This window comes from Carcharodon carcharias, chromosome 9 (assembly GCF_017639515.1).
Source record: "Carcharodon carcharias isolate sCarCar2 chromosome 9, sCarCar2.pri, whole genome shotgun sequence".
Classification (NCBI taxonomy): domain Eukaryota; kingdom Metazoa; phylum Chordata; class Chondrichthyes; order Lamniformes; family Lamnidae; genus Carcharodon; species Carcharodon carcharias.
In genome coordinates, this window is record NC_054475.1 from 127,326,679 (window position 1) to 127,349,325 (window position 22,647).

General features: G+C 42.9%; 1 protein-coding gene across 5 annotated transcripts in view; it reads left to right on the top strand.

The window, feature by feature from the left end:
- LOC121281903 (plastin-3-like) overlaps positions 1–22,647 on the top strand; it is a 146,996-nt gene that overhangs the window by 45,628 nt on the left and 78,721 nt on the right. For 3 of the 5 annotated variants that reach the window (XM_041195057.1, XM_041195062.1, XM_041195058.1), the window contains 2 exons: positions 20,147–20,258; positions 21,763–21,926. In XM_041195057.1, the coding sequence (XP_041050991.1) occupies positions 20,192–20,258; positions 21,763–21,926 (231 nt within the window). In that variant the 5' untranslated portion in view covers positions 20,147–20,191. Of the gene's footprint in view, positions 1–9,513; positions 9,630–12,777; positions 12,803–20,146; positions 20,259–21,762; positions 21,927–22,647 lie in introns of those variants that run through there. The other 2 variants (XM_041195060.1, XM_041195059.1) reach the window with 2 other exon arrangements.

Sequence of the window (22,647 nt, forward strand, 5' to 3'; positions counted from 1 at the left end):
ACTTGGAAATATAGCACCCTTCCTTCACTGTCGCTGGATCAAAATCCTGGAACTCCTTTCCTAACAGCACTGGGTGTTCCTGCACCACATGGACTGCAGCGATTCAAGGCAGTGGCTCACCACCACCTTCTCAAGGGCAATTAGGGATGGGCAATAAACGTTGGCCTAGCCAGCGACGCCCATATCCCCTGAATGATTAACAAAAAAAAAATCACTTTTACCTATGAATCATGAGGTTGTGGATTTAAGCCCCACTTGAGACTTGAGCACACAATCCAAGCTGGCACTTCAGTGTGGCACTGATGGAATGTGACACTGTTGGAGTTGCCATCATCAAAAGCCCCGCCTGCTCTCTTAGCTGGACGTAAAAGATCTCGTATCATTCAAAGGAGGGCAGGCGGTTTCTCCCTGGCATCTGGACAAAATGTATCACTCAACCATCACTTTAAAAATAATTCAAATTGCAGTTATTCATGGCACTGTGCAGTGCAAAAATTGGCTACCCCATTTCCCAACATTAAAGAAGTGACTAAACTTCAAGTATTTTAGTGGCTGTAAAGTGCTTTGGAATTTCCTGAGGACCCGTGTGTGTATGTATATATAATGTACAATTTCCTTCTTTCCTTCTATTTTATCAGTGAATTCTTCTTCACGTAAGGATTTATCAAGGTGTTTCACGTAGAGCAGTGAACCCCAGAGTTCTTTAAGAAACAGTTAGATGCTGCACTCAGACACACTTGGATCCCTTGAGATGGGTCAGATTGTGATCTTGAAAATGAACAAATGGGCAGTTTTATTTTAATATTCAGCCAAATTGTTTTAGATAAACATGGTGACACACATTAACTAGACTATCCAGTATTTGTGTTTGCCGGCAGCTTTTCTTTAATTCTGTTCAATATCATTCCATCATGGAAGAATAAATGCACTGTTGACAGTTTTTGTCATTAGAACACATTTGTTCAAACATTTGTTGCCCCTGAGCTGGCGTCACTAGAATTGCTATTGTGCTGTAGATGTCCAGAACTTTCCATTTGTTTGCCTTTAATCCTTTTGCTCTTTGGATTCACAAAATCAGACTGACAAAGGGATGGAACAAATTAGTTCCTTATGTTGAAATAGATGAGTTTTTAGTTCAGCTATTGCACTGCAAAATTTGTTATGCAGTATATCATGGAGTACCCTCCTACAGATTCCAGTGCCACCTGGAACCCCTCAGAAGTAGTTGTTCATATGCAAGCTTCGATGGTGACTTGTCCTCGGCTTTTTCAACCGCAAGGCTTGTTGCAAGAATTCCTGATTCACTTCTCACCTACCCAATGTGCATATTTTTCATAGGAGTTAGAATTGTGCCTGTTTCTTGATTCATTCCTAAACCAGGGACTGCTGTATCATGCCACTTCCAGCACCTGCTGACAGCCAACTCAGTACAAACTGAGCATGTGTCACTGAGTTTTATTGCAAGTGCTACTTGGAAGTGGCACTTGGAGGGGTCTCCACATATCAAAAAGACTTGAAGGTTGTTTTGGACTTTTCCAGAGAAAGGAAGTATTCATATACCTTTCATGACCTCTGTACTTTTGAAGTGTAGCTCCTGTTGTGCTATAGGAAATGTTAACGCCAATTTTCATACAGCAAACTCCAACAGCCAGCAGTGAGATAATGACCATATAATCAGTTTTTTAGGTGGTGTTGATTGAGGGTTGAATATGGGCCAGGATACCAGGGATAATGCCTCTGCTCTTCTACATAAAAGTGCCATGGGCCTGTTACATCCAGATGAAGTCTCGGTTTAGCTTCTCATCTGAAAGACTGCATCTCAGACGGTGTGGCACTCCCTCAGCACTGCACTGAAGAGCCAGCTTGGATTACAAGGTCAAGTCTCAAGTGGGACCTGACCCCACAACCTCCTGACGTAGAGTTGTGAGTGCTACATTCAATCAAAGCTGACACAAGTTGGATGAAGTTTATGTTAGAACGTTTGTGCAAGGTTTATGTACACACTTTCTGCCATTTGGGGACAATTCGGTTGAGGATTTAACGCAAATTTAATGTTGCTGCCTGCTCAGTGGTTGTGTGTGGTTGTGAGCGAGTAATTGTAGCTCAGGCACTCGTTAGGGTGGGGATGTTAGTGATGGACATGTAGAGAAATTTATTTCCGAAAATATACTTTATTTGTAAAAATTATGAAAGTACATTACAAAACATTTTGACTTGGAACTTACAGAAAGTGCAATAAAATTCAACTTATTTTCCATACAGCATGTTCCATTCTGAGGTGCCTCAAAATTTTAATACTCTTGATATTTACAATATACATTCCGTGTCAGGCATGCAAACTGAGGACAAAACATTTCAAGATGACAGAAATTGTAATACAATTCAATTTTCTCTATACAGCATGCTCTACACTGAGGCCCTTTCTACATGCCTGGAGTTTCAATGCCTCCATGTATTGCCTTTAAGGTATCTGTGGTGGGGAAGAGACTGTTTCCACCTTCTTGTGGAATGTGCCTTTGCAAAGAAAGTCTGGAGAGAGATGCAGTGGTTTTTGTGGAGGTTCATTCCAAACAGTTCGTGACTCAGGACTCTGTCAGGACTCTGTGCTCTACAGGGTGTTTCTAGCGGGGGGACACCAAGATAAACACCAATTATGGCTAGAGGACCATCAGTTTGGTGAATGACGCTCTTTGGCTCGCTCAAAACTTGTTGCTCTTCCAGTGCAAAGAGTTATCCTTGACCAAGTGCTGGAGACTACTACATTCCAAGGTCCTGGACCAAGTGCTGAGCGATGCGCTAAAGCATAAGGCAGCTACCACAGAGGCGCGATGGGGAAAGATCGCTGTCTAAGGCCTTTTCAGCCATAGCAGACAAAGGGGATGGAAACTGTTTAGAACCTCTTGGACACATGGAGAATTTTTTCATTTCGGGCACCTAGGCCCAAGCGCTCCCAGGTCAGCCCTTATTAAAAACTCCCTTTATTTTGCCCCCAACCCCAGAACAGTGCTCCTTACTACACCAGTGTGACATTTTGTTCCCTTTCCCATACTGCCATTCAGTGGCAGTGGCTTTCTTTATTTCTGGCAGGGTGCCTGCCAAAGCACATCTCCTTCTCACATTCAGTGAGGCAAGCTCTTATTTCCTCCAGTTTGCCCCCCCTTTGAAGACCTCCTATTGGAGTTTGACACTATGAATAGCAATCGTCCTCTGGAACCTTACTTAAAAATGGCCATTCGTCATCTGACACCAAATGGTACTGGAAGGAATCACAGCCATCCTACATTGCAACAGTTTGCTCTACAAGAAGTAATTATGTAGCTGTAAAGCGCATTGGCACAACCTGATGAAAAGATAAGGATCGACACCAGTTGGTATAACAGGGTAAGGATTGCTGTTAGTCTGTATGCTAGGGTAAGAATTGATGCTGGTCTGTATGCCAGGGTAAGGATTGATGCTGGTCTGTACATCAGGGTAAGGATTGATGTCAATCTGTATTATACGCAGTGTTAAAATACCTCCTATATCCAGGATTTGGCCCAAAACGATTGAAAGCTGACCCACCTTCATGAGCCATTATTGCGGCCTGTACTGAAAGCTTTAATGCAAAATGAAATGTGATTTGAAACACATAAGAAAAACTAGATGTATAATGACTTTCTTTGAGTCCTTTAAAGTTTAAGTGGTTTGAGTTAACCACAGGATGAGCTTGCTTGAGGAAGTCTGGCTCTGTAAATATTTTTTCCCTCCATCACAGGAAACAACTTGTGCCAATTAATGTATTTAGAGACTTTCGCCCTTGTGTTGCTTTCTGGCTGCTCTTGTTAAGGTTAGTTTTAAAGTCATTATTATTGAGGGTTGCAGGTTCAATGTGAAGCAATTCATATTCTATATTTGTGTTATTTTCACTGAACACAGTAGCAGCATGTCTCACTTTAGAGGGTGTGGAAGGCAAAAGCTCCAGATTCAGCTCAAAACGTTCAATGCTGTGATTTGGGAGGGGTGGAGTGTAGGCTTTTTCTGCATGGATGGCTTAATGGCTTTCCTCATCTGCATCTATATCACGTTAAGAAGATAGAAGGACCTAATACATGTGACTTCCCTATTGTAGATACATCATCCAAGCAGGTGAAGTCACAACTTGTATTTATATTTTGTGCCTTTAATGTAGTAAAGTGTCCCAGGGCACTTCACAGGAGAATTATTAAACAAAATTTGACACCATAAGGAGGTGTCAGGGCACTTGACCAAAAGCTTGTCCAAAGAGGTGGATTTTAAGAAGCCTTTGAAGGAGGAGAGAGAGAGATGGAGAGGTTTAGGGAGGGAATTCCAGAGCTTAGAATGTGGGCAGCTGAAGGCACAGCCACCAAGAAGAATACACAAGAGATCAGAATTGAAAGAGCACAGATATCTCTGGGTTGAATGGCTGGAGGAGGTTAGAGATGGGAGCTGGAGGGAGCCAAGCCATGCAGGGATTTGAAGATGAGGTTGAGAATTTTAGCATCGAGGCACTGCTTCACCGGGAGCCATTGTAGGTCAGCGAGCACAGGGGTGATGGTGAATTGAACTGGTGAGAGTTCGGATATGGGCTGTAGGGTTTTGGATGATGTCAAGTTTACGAAGAATGGGAGATAGGAGGTTAGTCAGGAGTGCATTAAATAGTCAAATCTAGAGGGAACAAAGACATGGGTGAGGGTTTCAGCAGCAGTGAGGTGAGATGGGGTGGAGCCAAGCAGTGTCATGGAGGTGGAAATAAGTGGCCTAAGTGATGGAGTAGATGTGTAGTCAGAAGCTCACCTCGGTCAGTTGCAACACCAAGGTTGCAAGCAGTCTGTCTCAGGCTCAAAAGTTGCCAAGGAGAGGGATGAAGCCGGTGGCTAGGGAAAGGTAATTTTGATGAGGACCAAAGCCAAGTGTTTGTAACCTTGAAGGAGAGAGATCTCATCACTGTGACTATTTTTGTGTGCAGCCTAATATCGAACTAGTTTCCACTTCTATACTTCAGAAAGCAGAGACCTATCTTTCGACGGGGTGAGGACATCCCTGATACTTCGCTCAAATTACCATTCTTCAGATGAGCCTACATATAGTGCCAGTATACTGTTTACTTGGGATGGGTTTTGGTGCAAATGTTGCAATGAAGGGTGGGCACCTGAAGCACATGCTACCCTCTCTACAGATGCTGATTGACCCATCTCCTCTGATTTTGAACCCATTTTTTATTCCCTGCAGCAATTTGTTTGTTACTTGTACTGAGAAATAGCAACATTTTATTTAATATGTTGTAAAGCCCAACAGCAGCAATGTGTTCAAAATCTCCAAGTCAAACAGACCAGAATGACCCAAGTTCAATTTCCGGTCTTTATTTAAGTTAGCTAATCTCAGGTGGGTTGTGGTAGATATGCTACTATTGAACTCAGGAGTCCTGGAATAGGATGGGGTGGGTATTTTTTTTTTATTGATTCACGGGATGTGGGATTCGCTGGCTGGGCCAGCATTTATTGCCCAATCCTAGTTGCCCTTGAGAAGGTGGTGGTGAGCTGTCTTCTTGAACAGCTGCAGTCCGTGGTGTAGATACACCCACAGTGCTGTTAGGGAGTTCCAGGATTTTGACCAAATGACAGTGAAGGAATGGCAATATATTTCTAAGTCAGGATGGTGAATGATTTGGAGGGGAACTTCTAGGTAGTGGTATTCCCATCTGTCTGCTGCCCTTGTCCTTCTAGATGGTAGTGGTCGTGGGTTTGGAAGGTGCTGTTGAAGGAGCCTTGGTAAATTCCTGCAGTGCGTCTTGTAGATGGTTCACACTGCTGCTACTGTGCGTCAGTGGTGGAGGGAGTGAATGTTTGTGGATGTGGTGCCAATCAAGCGGGCTGCTTTGTCCTGGATAAGGTCAAGCTTCCTGAGTTTTGTGGGAGCTGCACTCATCCAGGCAGGTGGGCAGTATTCCATCACACTCCTGACTTGTGCCTTGTAGATGGTGGACAGGCTTTGGGGAGTCAGGGGGTGAGTTACTCGTCACACGATTCCTAGCCTCTGACCTGCTTTTGTAGCCACAGTATTTATATGACTATTCCAGTTCAGTTTCTGGTCAATGGTACCCCCTAGGATGTTGATAGTGGGGGATTCAGTGATGGTAATGCCATTGAATGTAAAGGGGTGATGGTTGGATTCCCTCTTGTTGGAGATAACCATTGCCTGACACTTGTGTGGCACGAATGTTACTTGACACTTGTCAGCCTGGATATTGTCCAGGTCTTGCTTCATTTAGATATGGACTGCTTCAGTATCTGAGGAGTCACGAATAGTGCTGAACATTGTGCAATCATCAGCAAACATCCCCACTTGTGACCTTTTGATGGAAGGAAGGTCATTGATGAAGCAGCTGAAGATGGTTGGGCCGAGGACAGAATCTTGAGGAACTCCTGCAGTGATGTCCTGGAACTGAGATAACTGACCTCCAACAACCACAACCATCTTCCTTTGTGCTAGGTATGACACCAACCATCGGAGAGTTTTCCCCCGATACCCGTTAGCTCCAGTTTTGCTAGGGCTCCTTGATGCCATACTCGGTCAAATGCTGCCTTGGTAGTCAAGGGCAGTCACTCTCACCTCACCTCGGGAGTTAAGCTCTTTTGTCCATGTTTGAAACAAGGCAGTGTAATAAGGTCAGGAGCTGAGTGGCCCTGGCAGAACCCAAACTGGGCGTCAGTGCACAGGTTGTTGCTAAGCAAGTGCCACATGATAGCAATGTTAATAACCCCTTCTATTACTTTACAATGATCGAGAATAAAGTGTTGGTGTGGTAATTGGCCAGGTTGGATTTGTCCTGTTTTTTTGTGTACAGGACATACCTGGACAATTTTCCACATAGCCGGGTAGAAGTCAGTGTTATAGCCACGCTGGAATAGCTTGGCTAGGGACGTGGCAAGTTCTGGAGCACAAGTCTTCAGTACAGTTGCCAGATTTTTGTCAAAGCCCATAGCCTTTGCAGTATCCAGTGCCTTCAGCTGTTTCTTGATTTCACATGGAGTGAACAGAATGGGCTGAAGACTGGCACCTCTGATGCTGGGGACCTCTGGAGGAGGCCGAGGTGGATCATCCACTCGGCACTTCTGGCTGAAGATTATTGCGAATGCTTCAGCCTTATCTTTTGCACTGATGTGCTGGGCTCCTTCATCATTGAGGATGGGGATATTTGTGGAGCCGCCTCCTCCAATGAGTTGTTTAATTATCCAGCAGCATTCATGACTGGATGTGGCAGGACTGCAGAGCTTAGATCTGATCTGTTGGCTGTGGAATCGCTTAGTCTTTCCATCATTCGCTGCTTATGTTGTTTGGCAAACAAGCAGTCCTGTGTTAAAACTTCTCCAGGTTGACACCTCATTTTTAAGTACGCCTGATGCTGCTCCTGGCATGCCCCCCCTGCACTCTTCATTGAACCAGGGTTGATCCCCTGGCTTGATGGTAATGGTAGAGTGGGGGATATGCTGGGCCATGAGGTTACAGATTGTGTTTGAGTACAATTCTGCTGCTGATGGCCCACAGTGTCTCGTGGATGTCCAGTCTTGAGTTGCTGGATCTGTTCGAAATCTATCCCATTTAGCACAATGGTAGTGCCACACAACACGATGGAGGCTTTTCTCAATTTGAAGGAAGGACTTTGTTCCACAACGACTTTGTGGTGGTCATTCCTACCGATGCTGTCATGGACTGATGCATCTGTGGCAGTCAGATTGGCAAGGATGAGGTCAAATATGTTGTTCCCTCCTGTTGGTTCCCTCACCACCTGTTACAGACCCAGTCTAGCCACTATGTCATTGGCCAGCTCGGTCAGTAGTGGTGCTACCGAGCCACTCTAGGCTATGGTCATTGAAGTCCCCCACCTAGAGTACATTCTGCATCCTTGCCACCCTCAGTGCTTCCTCCAACTGGTGTTCAACATGGAGGAGCACTGACTTATCAGCTGAAGGAGGGCAGTATGTGGTAATCAGCAGGAGCTTTTCTTGCCCATGTTTGACCTGATGCCATGAGACTTCATAGGGTCTGGAGTCGAAGTTGAGGACTCCCAGGGCAACTCCCTCCTGACTGTATACCACTGTGCTGCCACTTCTGCTGGGTCTGTCCTGCCGGTGGGACAGGATGTAGCCAGGGATGGTGATAGTGGTGTGTAGGACATTATCTGTAAGATATGATTCCATGAGGATGGCGATGGTAGGCTGTTACTTGACTAGTCTGTGAGAAGCTCTCTGGATTTTGACACTAGCTCCCAGATGTTCGTAAGGAGGACTTTGCAGGGTCAACAGGTCTGAGATTGCCGTCGTTGTTTCCGGAGCCGAGGTCGATGCTGGGTGGTCTGTCCGGTTTCACTCCTTTTTTGTGACTTTGTAGTGATTTATTACAATTGATTGGCTTGCTAGGCCATTTCAGAGGGCGTTCAAGAGTCAACCACAATGCTATGGGTCTGGAGTCATATGTAGGCTAGACCAGGTAAGGATGACAGATTTCCTTCCCTGAAGGACATTAGTGAACCAGATGGGTTTTTACAACCATCAACAATGGTTCCATGGTCATTATTAGACTTTTAATTCCAGATTTTTATTGAATATGGATTTGAATCCAGGTCCCCAGAGCATTACCCTGGGTCTCTGGATTACTAGTCCAGCGACAATCCCACTACGCCATCGTAATTGGAAGCAGGAACCCTGACAAATTGCAATCAACCCTGAAGCAACATCTCACAGGGGACTTGACAGAGATGTATAATGTTTAATGGGATAGAGAAAGCAAACCCAAAACAGCACTTTCAGACACACTGGACCGAGAAGGCAAAGGAAGATTCAAGGTGACATCAGGGAATACTTCTGCACTCTTCTTCACAGTGAAAAGAAGAGGGTTGGAATGGGTTTCCAGAAAGAATGATTGGGGCCTGAAAACCAGGCTCACTTAGCAAACAATTAGTCTGTAATGGAATGATACTGGAGTAGGTATCCTAGGAAGATGGGCTGAAGGGAACCAAAACTACCTGGTGAAACAAAAAAAGCAGGGCTAATGGGCTTGCTGTGATGCCGTCCAGAGTTGAATAGTCAGCTAACACTCATGGACTGGATAATGACCACCTCAACAAAGTATATGGCAACTATGGAGCTATATCCTAGCCAGGGATCTTCGTCTCTGAGAAGAGATTTGGGGCACTGTTGGGGGTGGGGGGGGGGGCAGGGAGTGGAATTGGATTTAATGCCCATTCATTATATAAAGTTGGCCCAAAGCACTAGATGGAAGAGATCTCTTTGAAATGATTGTGCAACAAAAAGTGCTTGTTCCTAACATCCTAGGTATGTTGTGGCATGTTATTTAATGTTCTGTGCGCAGCAGTTTGGAATGTTGTACAATGAGCCAGTTGGGTGTGGAAGAGTATTCTACCAGCTGTTACTTTAAACTGGAGGCTGTTTTTAACAAAGATATTCTGCTGTTTTTAACAAAGATATTCTGCTGTTTTTAACAAAGATATTCTGCTGTTTTTAACAAAGATATTCTGCTGTTTTTAACAAAGATATTCTGCTGTTTTTAACAAAGATATTCTGCTGTTTTTAACAAAGATATTCTGCTGTTTGTTAGAAAGAATAGTCCTGGTAAGTTAACAATCAGTGATTAAATACTTTTGTTTATCAGGTTGCCTGGGTCAGTGGAATGTTGACTAGTTTTCTAAGCATTGGAGAACTTGACCCTTTTAAAGATTTTGTCTGTACTTCTTTCCAAGCCTGATGCTCATTGTCTCACAGAGCAATTTAACTTCATGTATTTTGCCAAGTTTGAGATGATGCCTCACTTAAGCAATACTTTATGATGTCTAAGATAAAAGCAAAAAACTGCGGATGCTGGAAATTCAAAACACAAACAAAAATACCTGGAAAAACCCAGTAGGTCTGACAGCATCTGTGGAGAGGAACACAGTTAACGTTTCGAATCTGTATGACTCTTCAACAGAACTAAAAAAAAATAGAAAAGAGGTGAAATATAAGCTGGTTTAAGTGGGGGGTGGGACAAGTAGAGCTGGATAGAGGTCCAATGATGTCTATTGTTTTATTAAACTAGTTCGAAAGGAAAAACTCTTTAGGCAGGATTCTTGCTTATAAATTTCAAAGCTCTAAGTTATTCCGCACACAACTGTGGAGTCTTAAAACTGAAACCCTGTATGAAGTAGATTGCTGGGGACACAGTAGGAAGGCTGGATACTATTGGATCACGTAGAGTTTCCGTATGTAAACTGAAAGCCCCAGCAAGCACCAATCTTTCAGTATTTTCTTACCTTACCCTCTCAGATTTAAAAAAACAGTCATTTGCTGTATCTGTGCTGCCGTCTTTTTGTAGCTGGGAGTTGTTTGGAATTTAAGATGGGGTGGGGGGTGTGTAGGGGTGGAGCGGTGGGTGGGGGCAGTGGGTTCCTTTGCAGACTCTATATAATCTTGGGGAAAAATCTAGCCAACGATGAAGGATTTTGATGGGGTGAAAAGGGATAAGTTATTTGACTTGCTTGTGGAGTCGGTGATGACGGGTCACTAAGAGACTAGGTGCAGTGGTACAGTGAATCCTCTGATGCGCCTGCTCATTCAGATCTATGTGCAATATTGTCGACAGCAACAAAATAAAATAAAATGAAGGGGCTTTAGGCACATATATGGGTGGCACCTTTGGTTCAAACTCCCAACAGGCGGAGTGGTTGGGGGAAGGGAATATGCAAGACTTGCACTGTCTACAAGGGAATGAGTTGGATTGAAGTTTTTTAACCAAATGGAAATAAAAGGGAACATCTTTCTGTTAAACATCACATCCAATTGCTCAATCATAGGATTCACTTCAGTGACTGAGGTTCCTCATTGGTCAGTCTCTTATTTTTCTTAGCTTTTTTGAAAGAGTGTAACTTTATTTTTAACTTTCTGCCATTTCACTTTGAAATTAGGTGTGTTGATGACTTCATTTGGGAAAAATTGAATGACACATGTTTTGAATGATTCTTGTTTGAATTTAGCCTGAGATTGTAAATGAGATAAATTGCCAAGCAGGGCCGGAGTGAGGCAGTGCATCTTGGATCTGGTCAGATTGCTGGTGATAATCGCCTTTTACCGGTGAGCTGAATTCATTCTCCACGCCCCATTTCCTCATGTCATTAGTGCATTTGGATTGTGAAAATGAAAAGTCTCACATCTATCATGTCAAAAAGCCAGCGATTATGGCCACAGATGTGTCACACCTGAAAGGGCAGCATGTCCCCTCAGGCAAGAGGCCACTTAACTGTTAAGGTGCCAATACCTGGCTGACTAAATGCAATTGAATCAAAAGATAGGAACAGCTACCAAATGAGGAGCAAGCCCTTAGCAGAAAAGTCGAACAATCAATTTCCTCTTTTTTTTAGGTGCTGTAGTTGAAGATTCAGTCTGTTATTTTATATATAAAAGCTCTCCCAAGAATAGCATACCTTGTCTCTTAATGACTATTTGAGATTGATCATCTTCATCACCAACTTGGAAGAAGCCTTTTCCTAATCACCTTTTCAAGCCATGCACAATTGTAAAAGGCTCCAAGTTTCCTTTTAGGCTTCTCTGCTCCAATGGAATTATATTATTATATTCAGGTGGAAGAACTATCTCCCTATATTAAGCTACCTTGTATGCTGCCTAGGGTTTCTCGTGCTTTAGAGCACCGGGTATTCTCATTTCTACCATCAATTGTAAAAAGTGATGCAAAATAGTTTAATATCTCTGCTATATGTTGTACCTGAAACAGATTGTTGGAATCTATCCTGAAAGAGGGCAAAATAATATTTTAGATATTAACTGGGAGTCAGAAACTTGAGAAACGAGGAACGAGCAAAAGTGATTGGTTGATGAAAGATCATGACCTGAAACATTAAAGCTGTTTTTCTTGCCACAGATGCTGCCAGACCTGCTGAGTATTTACAATATTTTCTGTTCTTATTATTTTAAGATGATTTGATATTCTGAGCAAATTTTGTAACGTGTTAGGTAAATAGTATTGCAAATAATGTACTGGTAAGGCCTATAATTTGTTTTCCTTCAGATGAGCTGTGAGACATTTTAACTTGTATTTGTTAGTGATCTATTACTTCGTTAAATGTAATTTTTATTACAGTAATTGTAGACTGCTGTCAGACTTTAGGCCGCAGTTAGTCCACAGCAAAAGTCAAAAACCTGAACTCCAGGCTTGGTCTACTTCTCGGATAGCATTCTCGCCTCTAAGACAGATGTCCCACTCTAGAAACTTGAGCACACAATCCAGGTTGTCACTGCAGTGCATTACTGAGAGAGTGCTGCACTGTCAGAGGTGCTGTTTTCTCAATGAGACGAAACCAAGGTTTTATCTGCCCACAGCTGGATGCAAAAGATTCTAAGACTCTGTGTGAAGTGGAGTTGGGTGGCTTGTTGGGGATTCTCATCAGTGCCCTCAACCAACACTATAAATATATTGTCAGGTCATTATTTCACCATTTTTTGGAGTATGTTGTGAACAAAATGGCTGCTGTATTTCACTACATCACAACAATAATTACTGTCTTTGTTACACAGATCTTGACTGTCAGTTGCAAAGGCTTTAGGGCTGTGTTGTGAACTTAAGATGGCTGCAGTAATGTTTAGAAACATAAAAGAGAACATCTGTGATGGGATGGAAGGCAGGAGAGATTAAATGGCACAAGGTTTCATGGAGCAATGCCAAGGGACTGGTAATGGGATGAGTAAAGAAGCGAAAGATATGTCTGAGGAGGTGTGGACAAGCTTCTTTAAGCAAGGTGAGCAGTTAAGAAAAATTGAAGCGTTACCATGGCACCATTGATGGGATAGGTTTGCACAGGCAGTTTTCAGTATAAATGTGAGCATAGAAATTTATATTGGAAGAGGAGAAAGGCTGATTGAAAAGTTTGACCGAAATGTAGTGACAGGAAGTAAAATTGAAATTGCCTGTTGTGTAAGATTTTTTAATACATCATATATAACACAAGCAAAATTGAAATCACTGGGAATAAACGGGGTTGCAGGGGTGATGGGGGAAACTCTCCACTGTTTTTAAAAATTCATTCACAGGATTTGGGCTTCACTGGCTAAGCAAGCATTTATTGCCTATCTCTAGTTGCCCTGGAGAAGGTAGTGGTGAGCTGCCTTCTTGAACCGCTGCCGTCCATGTGGTATAGGTACATCCACAGTGCTGTTAGGGAGGGAGTTCCAGGATATTGACTCGATGAGGGAACGGCAAGGTATTTCCAGGTCAGGATGGTGAGTGGCTTGGAGGGGTCCTCCCAAGTGGTGGTGTTCCCATGTGCCTGCTGCCCTTGTCCTTCTAGATGGTGGTGGTCGTGGGTTTGGCAGGTGCTGCCTAAAGAGGCTTGGTGAGTTCCTGCACTGCATCTTGCAGATGGTGCACACTGCTGACACTATGCTTCGGTGGTGGAGGAAGTGAATGTTTGTGGATGTGGTGTCAATCAAGCGGGCTGCTTTGTCCTGGGTGGTTTCAAGCTTCTTGAGTGTTGTTGGAGCTGTACTTATCCAGGCAAGTGGAGAATATTCTATCACACTCCTGACTTAGCTTTACTGGAACAGCTTGGCTAGGGGCGCAGCAAGCTCTGGAGTACAAGTCTTCAGTACTGTTGCCGGATTATTGTCAGGTCCCATAGCCTTTGCAGTATCCAGTGCCTTCAGCCATTTCTTGATATCATGTGGAGTGAATCAAATTGGCTGAAGATTGGCATGTGTGATGCTAGGGACCTCTGGAGGAGGCTGCGATGGACCATCCACTCGGCACATCTGGCTGAAGATTGTTTCAAATGCTTCAGCCTTGTCTTTTGCACTGATGTGCTGGGCTCCTCCACCATTGAGGATGGAGATATTTGTGGAGCGTCCTCCTCCAATGAGTTGCTTAATTGCCCTCCACCATTCATGACTGGATGTGGCAGGACTGCAGAGCTTAGATCTGATCTCTTGCTTGTGGAATCACTTAGCTCTGTCTGTCACTTGCTGCTTGTGTTATTTGACACCAAGTAGTTTTGAGTTATATCTTCACCAGGTTGACACCTCATTTTTAGGTATGCCTGGTGCTGCTCCTGGCATGCCCTCCTGCATTCTTCATTGAACAAGCATTGATCCCCTGGCTTGATGGTAATGATAAAATGGGGGATATGCTGGACCATGAGGTTACAGGTTGTGGTTGAGTACAATTCTGCTGCTGCTGCTAATGGCCAACAGCACCTCATGGATGCCCTGTTTTGAGTTGCTAGATCTGTTTGAAATCTATCCCACTTAGCACAGTGGTAGTGCCACAAAACACGATGGAGGGTATCAGAAATGTGAAGGTGAGACTTCATCTCCACAAAGACTGTGCGGTGGTCACTGCTACCGATACTGCCATGGACAGGTGCATCTGCGAGGGGCAGGTTGGTGAGGATGAGGTCAAGGATGTTTTTCTCTCTTGTTGGTTCCCTCACCAACTGCTGCAGACCTAGTCTAGCAGCTATGTCATTTACGATTCAGCCAGTTTGGTCTGTAGTGGTGTTACTGAGCCACTTTTGGTGATGGACATTGAAATCCTCTCAGTGTGCATTCTGTGCCCTTGCCAGCCTCAGTGCTTCCTCCAAGCGGTATTTAACATAGAGGAGTACTGATTCTTCAGCAGGAAGTTTCTTTGCTCATGTTTGAGCTGATGCCATGAGACGTCCTGGGGTCTGGAGTCGATGTTGAGGACTTCCGAAGCAATCCCTCCCAAATGTGCCGCCACCTCTGCTGGCTCTGTCCTGCCAGTGGGACAGGACAGGAATGATGATGTTGGTGCCTGGGACATTATCGCTAATGTATGATTCCATGATATGACTGTTAGGCTGTTGCTTGACTGGTCTGTGAGGCAGCTCTTCCAAATGTTAGTCAGGAGGACTTTGCAGGGTTGAAAGGATTGAGTTTGCTGTTGTCCTTTCCATTGCCTAGGTATGTTCAGTTTCATGCCCTTTAGGCCTTTTATCAGCCTGATATGACCTGCCACCTTGAAGGACAAGGGCAGCAGGTGCATGGGAACACCATGACCTGCACGTTCTCATCCAAGCCACTCATCATCCTGTCTTGAAACTATTGCCATTGTCACTGAATCAGAATCCCGGAACTCCCTTCATAACAGCACTGTGGGTGTACCTGCACTACATGGACTGTTGCAGTTCAAGATGGCTCACTACCACCGCCTCGAGAACACTTGCAATGGGCAGCAAATACCAGTAATTGTGCACATCCCATGGAAGAATTTTTAAAAATGACTGATGGATTGTTTGACACTAAAATCTTGCATATAGCATGCACTTCCTATAGGTATAAATATCTGTAACAATTTTCTATCACTACTTTTTCATCTGTCATTTCGTTTTCAATGACTGAAGGGCATAGTGCTTTAAGTGAAGCTTGCAAAAACCGATGTAAAACTGAATCTAATGCACACCATATTTTGGAAGGGGGAAGAGAGTGAGGAGAAACTCTAAGGGACTTAACTCCGTTTTGAATGTTCATCTGGCAAGGTATTAGATGTTGTAATTTATACATTTTTTGTGTTTGCAAATCATCAGTGGGAGGTAGAGAAAAAGAACATTCAAAGTTGCTTGCACTTTTAATCAATTTTGTAAATTGGCAGCAGGTCTAGAGGTTTGCTAATAGTAAGTGGTGATGGGTGAATTTTTGGCCATCGTACGGATATAGTTAGACAGTGATGAACATTGAAATCTGCACTCCTGACCCAGATAACCTGCAAGCAGCACCAGAGGATGTTGACTAGTTATTTCTTGCATGTTGCTAACAGCTGAAGGATTATGAGTTTAAAACCTTTCCAAAAAGAATTTGCTTTTTGTACAATGGAATAGCACTTCGTGTACGTACATGCTGACCTCGAGACCCTTTGCTTTGACCTCTGCCTCAGCAGAAAATCCCAGATGCAGAGAGCAGCAGTGTGTGTACATAAACTGCACTCCTGAAGTTGACCTCTGACGTATCAACATTAATAATGGATTATGATCACCAGCAGCAATCTTCAGCTCAGACTTTGTATGCCACGATATCATGCACACAGGAGTAATGCATTAGGGCAGTTACACTTCACTAAATATGAATGTTATTAGCTCTCAGCTTGACTTCCCCGTTTCTCTGCCTTCGTTCTCTTACAGGCAGTGCCTTAGGATATTGGCTAGTTCCATTGTTACCAATAGTTGCCCTTTCCTGAGTGGTCATTCTTTTTGTTTGACAATTAGGCAAGTGGGTGCTAAAGCCAACCACCAAGAAAGGGAGGGTAAGATTGGGTGAAGTCGATGTAACATGATCTGACACAGGACTGCAGACTTAAATCTCTCTCTTCCCATCCTGCCATTTTCAATTTTTGTGCACCATTGAGATCACTGGCGATCAAACCATGACATTCTCCTCAACCATGTGGCTTGGTAGGAGCATCAGGCATGGGGGACTGTGGAGAAGGGGAAAAGAACCCTGTTCTCAAATTCTACCCATTTAAAAAAAAAATTACACTCGGTACATCAGTCCCTCTCTCTGTAACTTCCTCCAGCCCTACAACCCTCTGACAGCTTGATATTCCCAACTTTGGAAATTTCCTGCTTCTGGAGTGAAAATCCAGGCCTAAGTGTCAACTGCAATGTTTCTGCTCCTTTAGTAGCTACTCCTTCCTACTCTTGTATAACTCTTGTGAATCTTCCTTTCAACCTCAAAGATAAAAGCAAAAAACTGCAGATGCTGGAAATCCAAACCAAAAACAAAAATACCTGGAAAAACTCAGCAGGTCTGACAGCATCTGCGGAGAGGAACACAGTTAACGTTTCGAGTCCGAATGACCCTTCACAGAACTAAGTAAAAATAGAAGAGAGGTGAAATATAAGCTGATTTAAGGCGGGTTGGGACAAGTAGAGCTGGATAAAGGGCCAGTGATAGGTGGAGATAACCAAAATATGTCACAGACAAAAGGACAAAGAGGTGTTGAAGGTGGTGATATTATCTAAGGAATGTGCTAATTAAGGGTAAAAAGCAGGACAAGCAAGGTACAGATAGCCCTAGTGGGGGTGGGGTGGGGTGAAGGAATCAAAAAAGGCTAAAAGGTAGAGATAAAACAATGGATTTAAAAATAATGGAAATAGGTGGGAAAAGAAAAATCTGTATAAATTATTGGGGAAAAAAGGGGGGGAATCGGAAAGGGGTGGGGATGGAGGAGAGAGTTCATGATCTAAAATTGTTGAACTCAATATTCAGACCAGAAGGCTGTAAAGTGCCTAGTTGGAAGATGAGGTGCTGTTCTTCCAGTTTGTGTTGAGCTTCACTGGAACGATGCTGCAGGCCAAGGACGGACATGTGGACATGAGAGCAGGGTAGAGTGTTGAAATGGCAAGCGACAAGGAGGTCTGGGTAATGCTTGCAGACAGACCGAAGGTGTTCTGCAAAGCGGTCACCTATTCTGCGTTTGGTCTTTCCAATGTAGAGGAAACCGCATTGGGAGCAACGAATGCAGTAGACTAAATTGAGGGAAGTGCAAGTGAAATACTGCTTCACTTGAAAGGAGTGTTTGGGCCCTTGGACGGTGAGGAGAGGGGAAGTGTAGATGCAGGTGTTACACCTTCTGTGGTTGCATGGGAAGGTGCCGTGGGAGGGGGTTGAGGTATAGCAGGTGATGGAGGAGTGGACCAGGATGTCCCGGAGGGCACGATCTCTGCGGAATGCCGCCGGGGGGGGTGAAGGGAAGATGTGTTTGGTGGTGGTATCATCCTGGAGTTGGCGGAGGATGGTCCTTTGAATGAAGAGGCTGGTGGGGTGATAAGTGAGGACAAGGGGGACCCTATCATGTTTCTGGGAGGGAGAGGAAAGTGTGAGGGCAGATGCCTCTCCTTTCAAGCTCCCTTGCAGCTTGTGCTGGAGTAGGCTTAGATGTGTACAACACAAACAATACCAGTCATGTTGTTCTGCAGGTAAGTAACTCATTGTTCTCTGACTGTTTCTACTTCTCTTGCCAGCTTGATGTGCTTTTCCATCAAACAGTCCACACCTGGAGGCAATGACCTACTCTCCTGGTGTTCACCTTGCATAGCTGGCGTATAACCTTTCTTTGCCAATAAGCAGATAACCTGACAAACATTTGCTCTTCTAGAGAGAGCTGACCTTTTTGTACTCCTCCTTCAACTTTAATTGATCATTGTAAAGACTTTCCTTTCATTGATCTATTCTGTTGTATCATTAACCAGCCAGGTTTTATCCCCACTGGGTCTGTCTGATCTTCCCCACTCTTGACTTCATTGAGATCCCAAGTTCCAATATCCCTCTCACCATTCTTAAAATGTGTCCCTCCAGAATTACCTGACCACGTCAGCTCTCTGAACTCTTCCTCACCACCAGCGTGAGTGTTTAGAGATAGGGTGAACACTAACTAATGAAGGGGAGACCTCTTGCCCTCTAGCCACACCCTATTATCCTTGCCTCATTAAGGGGCAGAGTTGTAGAAGCTGCTATTAACTCTTAAATTTGCCTTTATCTCAAAAGTGCTGACTTAATCCATCATTACCATATGGTTTTTAGTGTTGCCTTCTGAAGTCTTCTACTTGAGCAATTTTGATCATTTGTTGGTAGAATTAGTTCTACTACTTTAAGGAGATCATAGATATGTGTGACTGAAAGACTGGTACATGGTGCCTGTGGATTCTTTGAAAACTTCTTATGATTGGTGGCAGCATAATTAGATATATATTTTGTGGTACGATCCTTTGTCACACAAATTATTTTGGAACTTCAGAATTGGCAGTATAGGTTAAATCTCCCCATCCCCTCAGCCCAGTCAAAGCTTGTCAACTATTGCCTTTTTGGTGAACACTTAGATTAATGGCAGGCTTGGTTTTTGCTAAGAATTTGGGTAAGTGGTCGCAACCTGAGGAAGTTCAGTGATTGCTAGCTTTTGCAAGATATGTACACATCCCAAATTTACTTTCTCATGCCATTGGATTTTGAAAGCTTTTGTTAGAGTTTGGCAAGAATCTTGATCACACAAGAGTCAAAGGAAACAATATGGTTACTTAGAGTAGCAATGCAACTTCCATCTCCTCACTGCAGTGAAACCAAATAATTGGAAATTGCCCAAGTATCAGCACATTTTGGATGGGGATTGTTGTGGTCTCATTGAGCTATTTGCATGAGATTTAAAATGGAACAAGTGGAAGATGACTTGGCATGACCCTCAAACCCAGTAGTTGACCTATTCACTTTGTTGTTGTTGAATTGGTTTTATTCTAACCTATGAAGGGTTTTGGTGAGGAAACATTTTTGTATGTTTGAATTTTCCATATAGCTGTCTGAGGAATGGAATCGGTTTTGTCCCAGGTGTCTGCCTGCAATCCTGCCTCAGTTGGTGTGGCAAGGGACAGGGGTAGAGATTACTTGAAAGCATTGTGCCATTGATGGGGTAGATGTGGCATCAGGAAGGATGCAGTGTGAATGGGTTTACATATATCAGTAGAACCTCTGTGGCGCTGTTCATGAAAAAAGGAGGATACGCTATTCCAATATGAGGAGGTGAAGCTGTGTGTAACTTCACCCGTAGTGGCTATACTTTCCTAAGACAATTGGAGGCCAGTTGTTCTTAGGCACATCTTTGGATTAATTAGAAGTCAGATTGATTTTACTTATTAAATGCAAGTCCTGATGTTGATTAAATATTTTCTATTGCTCTGACTTTTTTCTGGAGATTGGAAGTAATTGTGTGTTTTTAATATTTTAAGAATTGTGACACCAAAATTTTCACATGTGGCAATTGAATTAAGTTCTAACAGATCACTGTCTTTTTTTTTTCATTTTGTAGGATCCTTTTTCTAATGCAGTCCCGAGCCTCAGTTCAGAGCGTCTGTTCCGGGGGTAGTTAACCCTTGACTTCCCCATAGGACAGTTGTGTCACACAGCAGTTGTGGTTTCCAGAGCAGAGCAATGTTGGGAGATGACATCTTAGACATAATAAGAGATTTTTAGCAAATTCCCACACCCCACACTGCTTCATAAGGCATAACAATGCAAGGATAAGAAATGGTTTGATGTTTATGGTCTGACATTTAATTATTTTTCTTCTTTCTTTTTCCCTTCAGCTTTGAATCAGTAACCTGAAGTTGGATTATATCCGTGTTAAGGAAATGGACACTGTAACACACATTGCCAAGGATGAGTTAGAAGAGCTCCATGAGGCTTTTAAAAAAGTTGGTGAGTAGTCCTTGGACAGTTGTTGCCTCCTGATCAACTGTACAAAGCAAACTGTGGTCTTGTAACCTACATAAACATAGCCATTCATTGTGGAAAATTTAGCTATGGTGCTATGAGGTTCTATATCTTCTAATCATTTGGTGATGCCTCTTAAGATTTTAGTGAAGAATAATGGTAGACCTATGAAATTTCCATGCTCTAGCTGCTTGAGCTGTGAAGATGAACCAGTTGTTTGGCTCACTCACTTCCAAATCAATATCCCTGTTTTTTTTTTCTTGACACTGTCAATTGATAGAATTGTTCACCTCCCTTTATCTTTGGACACCACAGCTAGGGTGGCATATCCACTGCATAATATCAACAGTCCCCACTACCGCCTCCTCCCCCAAAAGGACAAAATTGACAAAATCAAACCTGTCTGTGTTTCTTTTAATATCAGTGTGGCTTACTGGTATATAAATACAAGTTGTTGTAAACTTACTTTTCAGTGTGGCCATTTGCTATTTTGGCTGGTATATTTTAGTGATATTGTTGCACTAGGTGAGTCGACTGAGAGTACGGGTTAGTATGCATTGGTAATTCCTTTCCTTCTGTTTGGCAGAGTTATGGGGGAGGACATTGTTCTCGCTTTTGCCATCAGTCAATGGGAGCTCTGTCATGCTCATTCATGCTCACATACACATGTATGCTATCTTGTGCACACTCATGCTAATGTGTGTGTGCATGCATGCAGCTGCGTGGCACGCATAGAACATAAGAATTAGGAGCAGCAGTAGGCCAGTCGATCCCTCAAGCCCGCTCCTCCATTCAATAAGATGGCTGACCTGATTTTAACCTCAACTTCACATCCTTGCCTACCCCCAAATAACCTTTCACCCCCTTTTTACATTTTCTACATTTTCTGGGGAAATTCTTCTGGTTTTGAAAATCTTGTGGTTCTTCAGTTTATTTCTCCATTACAAATGCAACTTGCGCTTTTGAGTGATACGTCAAACCCAGCCTGTCTATCACACTGATACATTTTTCTTCCCATTTATACAAGTCAGGGGCTTTTTACTGAAAAGAACATGGTCTTATGATGTAATTTATCTGATTTTTATATTTACTTTCATTCGTGTGGAAATTTTGGAATGAGGAGAGATAGAACTTCATTTGATAATTACGTATATCCGTTTGCATTTGCATTCGTAACCTGAGACCATCTCCAAGTTATCCACTTTGATACTGATATGTCAGTTTCTAGTTTAACAGTGTGAGCAAATTTACGGTGATTCCTTACAGATAGTCAGACAGAAGTTGAACTTGCACAACTTGAGGTTAGTGACTTATTTTGTTCATATTGGCCTTAATGTTTAAACCTTAAGTTACAGGCAGAGGCCCTAATTTGTTAGATGCATTCAAAGATTGAAATTGAGTAGATAAATTTTTTTCCAAATTGGCAGACATTAGTTGTCATTGCTCTGATTTACTTTAAATAAAAAAAAACTTCTGTTTATCTGGCTAGATCTCAACAGCAATGGCTACATTAATGACTCCGAACTCCATGATCTTTTCCGTGAAGCCAATGTTTCATTACCTGGCTACAAAATAAGAGAAATCGTTGAGAACCTCATGACCGAAGGGGACAAAGACAAAGATTGCAGGATCAGCTTTGACGAGTTTGTTTCCGTAAGTGCCCTTGTGTATGTAAGCTGTTGTAGCCCAGAACTTAGCATCATTGTTGGCCCCATGTTCCTGATGTACTGTGTCCTACCTATTGGACAGTAATGAATCCCCACAGCACCCATAAAACAAGTCAAGAGCTAAGATTCTTTCCTTAGCAACTTACCCACCATTAATTGTCCTTGCTTTGATTTTTTTTTAGAATGCTTGTGTTCAGCTGCAGAGCATGTGATTTATCAAGTTATCTGAGAGTCCTGGAGTAAAAGTGTGGGACGTCTGTTGATAAAGATTTACTTAATCAGCATCATGTGCTGTAAATATGCTAGCAAGCTTGATGAAGACAATTTATATATTTTCATGGACCCAACAACAAAATTTGAACTTTAAGTGAATAGTAATTGAAGTTGAAAATTGAAGTGAGAAAAGCTTGAAAAATTGTGGAATATTAAACTGCTGATGCATGTTCGTTAAAATTTATTCCTTAAATGTATGCATGAAGGCCTGTTGCCATGAATGAATATTGTTGATCAAAAGGCATTCTTACTTTATCTTTTTTTCAGCAGATTCTATATTTGTACATGACCTCTTCACATTTTCATTTTCACTTAGTCTTTTTTTAAGCCCCTTTTGATTTTGTTTGGTTGTGTAGTAGGTCTTATTTTCTTCTTCTTCAGCAGCTCTTGCATGTTAGTGGTTTGTGATTGCCTTACTTTAAGCAGTACTTGCA